The sequence below is a fragment of the Propithecus coquereli genome, unplaced genomic scaffold, assembly GCF_000956105.1.
Source record: "Propithecus coquereli isolate 6110/MARCELLA unplaced genomic scaffold, Pcoq_1.0 Scaffold228, whole genome shotgun sequence".
In the NCBI taxonomy this organism is placed as follows: Eukaryota; Metazoa; Chordata; class Mammalia; order Primates; family Indriidae; genus Propithecus; species Propithecus coquereli.
The window spans coordinates 3,561,767-3,563,537 of NW_012147819.1; the positions used below are offsets into that span (position 1 = coordinate 3,561,767).

The 1,771-nt window shown below is 34.8% G+C and overlaps 1 protein-coding gene across 1 annotated transcript in view; it reads right to left on the minus strand.

The window, feature by feature from the left end:
* The window catches only part of ASIC5 (acid sensing (proton gated) ion channel family member 5), a 55,950-nt gene that overhangs the window by 47,253 nt on the left and 6,926 nt on the right, over positions 1–1,771 (minus strand). Inside the window, exon 2 of the mRNA XM_012645257.1 lies at positions 735–1,041. Coding sequence (XP_012500711.1) covers positions 735–1,041 — 307 coding nt within the window. The remainder of the gene's footprint in view (positions 1–734; positions 1,042–1,771) is intronic.

Here is a 1,771-nt window from a genome sequence, read left to right on the forward strand (position 1 = left end):
TTTGCTTGGGAGGTGTCATGGGGAAAGCTGCCCTCTTCACAGCCCACTTGGTGCATAATCCAGTCAGTGGATTGCAGTTTTCTGGAGTGAGTTGTAGTCAAGAACTCAAGACAGTGGCAGCAGCGCATTAAATCAGGTGTATAACTCTTTTGAGCTCAGGATCCTGTGCAACTGAATAGATCATATACCCATGGAGCTGACCCTCTACTACATTAAATATCTCCTCATATATACACTAGAACATTTTATATCTTTATATGTTTGCACTGTAGTTTCTTCTTTCAGTTCTTGTTCATCTCCACCTAGACACCTCTGGTCATCTTTTATTATTCAGACTTCCATAGCACCCCAGCTAGAGACTACCATTCTGTTCTCTGTGCTTTCAGAGCCCTTGCACTTTATTGTATTGTACAATTACCATATGTATTGTGATTGCTTATGTTTCTCTTTTTAAGTGCGGGGATCAAGACTTTTATATCTAATTCACTATAGGGTTGGGTGTGTTACCTAGCATATAATTGTGGAAGAAAGGAAGAAAAAAAGGAAACTAGGTGAAAGAAAAAATCAATAAGCTTCTTTGTTCCCCGAAATTCATGCTTTTAAGTACAATTTAAGAACTTCAGTGGTTTTATATAAGTGACGTTACACATAAGAAAACTTTGTGTTAGTCATCCAAGAAAAGTTATACTGGCAAAATTGTAAGGACTAATTATTATTAAAAGGGTAATTTTTACCTGTTTAAATTACAAAATGTCACAGCTGGGAACTCCATCTTTTCCACATACTGAACCTCTATGGACGTTGTGATGGGCCATGTGAAGTAGTTGACCAAGCGACTGTAGATCTGCCATATCAGGAGTGAGACTGAGCCCAGGACCACCACCAACCAGATCGCCTTGCGAAGTTTGCTTCTATTCCGAACAATATTGTGTACCCCATGAAAGGAAGTGGTGATGGCAAAGTCATCGTCAAATTTCTTTCGGTCAGTGGGAGATGGCAGTGGCTTCTTTGAAAGGCAAAGCTTTATCTTTTCTAAGAGTCCTTAAGATTTTGCCCATAAGATAATTAAACAAAAAAGGTAGTTAGGAAACATCAGTGCTATGCAAAAAACACAACTCACATAAGTGTAAACAGGTTATCCTTTTTAAGTGCAATTCATAAGAACTCAAAATTAATTTTGTGTTGGACGGTTTCTTCAGGAATCAAGAAGTGTAAGTGTTGGCTAGACAAGTCTATTGAAAATATGCTAATACTATTCATAAAATACTTATTATTAATGCAACTTTATTAGAGCAGCATATTAATATGTTACTTCCATCTTCAAAATCAACCCACCTTGAATGAGTCATTTGCAACAACTCACAAACTTTAAAAAGTTAGCCTTAATTTTTTAAATACTCTTTCTCCTTTAGATGTCATGAACAAAATCAGGCTTCTTATTCTAAGACTCATTAGTGTGGGGCTAAAAGCAATCTGTTCTTTAATTAATCTTAATTGTCTTATGATGTTATAATTAATAGTGAATGTAACTTCCATACTTTATATGCTTTGATATATAACTATTTTATTTCTGTTGGTTATTTAGTCAGAATGTTTAGAGTAAAAGTTGCATTTTTAGTTAAGTAATCTATTTTCTACATCTTTAGGAAATGAATTTATCCCTACAAGACTACCACTAACCAGTCAAATAGTGTTAATTGAAATTGGTAAGAACCAGTGAAGGGTACACTAAAATATTTTTGGCAACATATAACATATTCAAATTTTATTT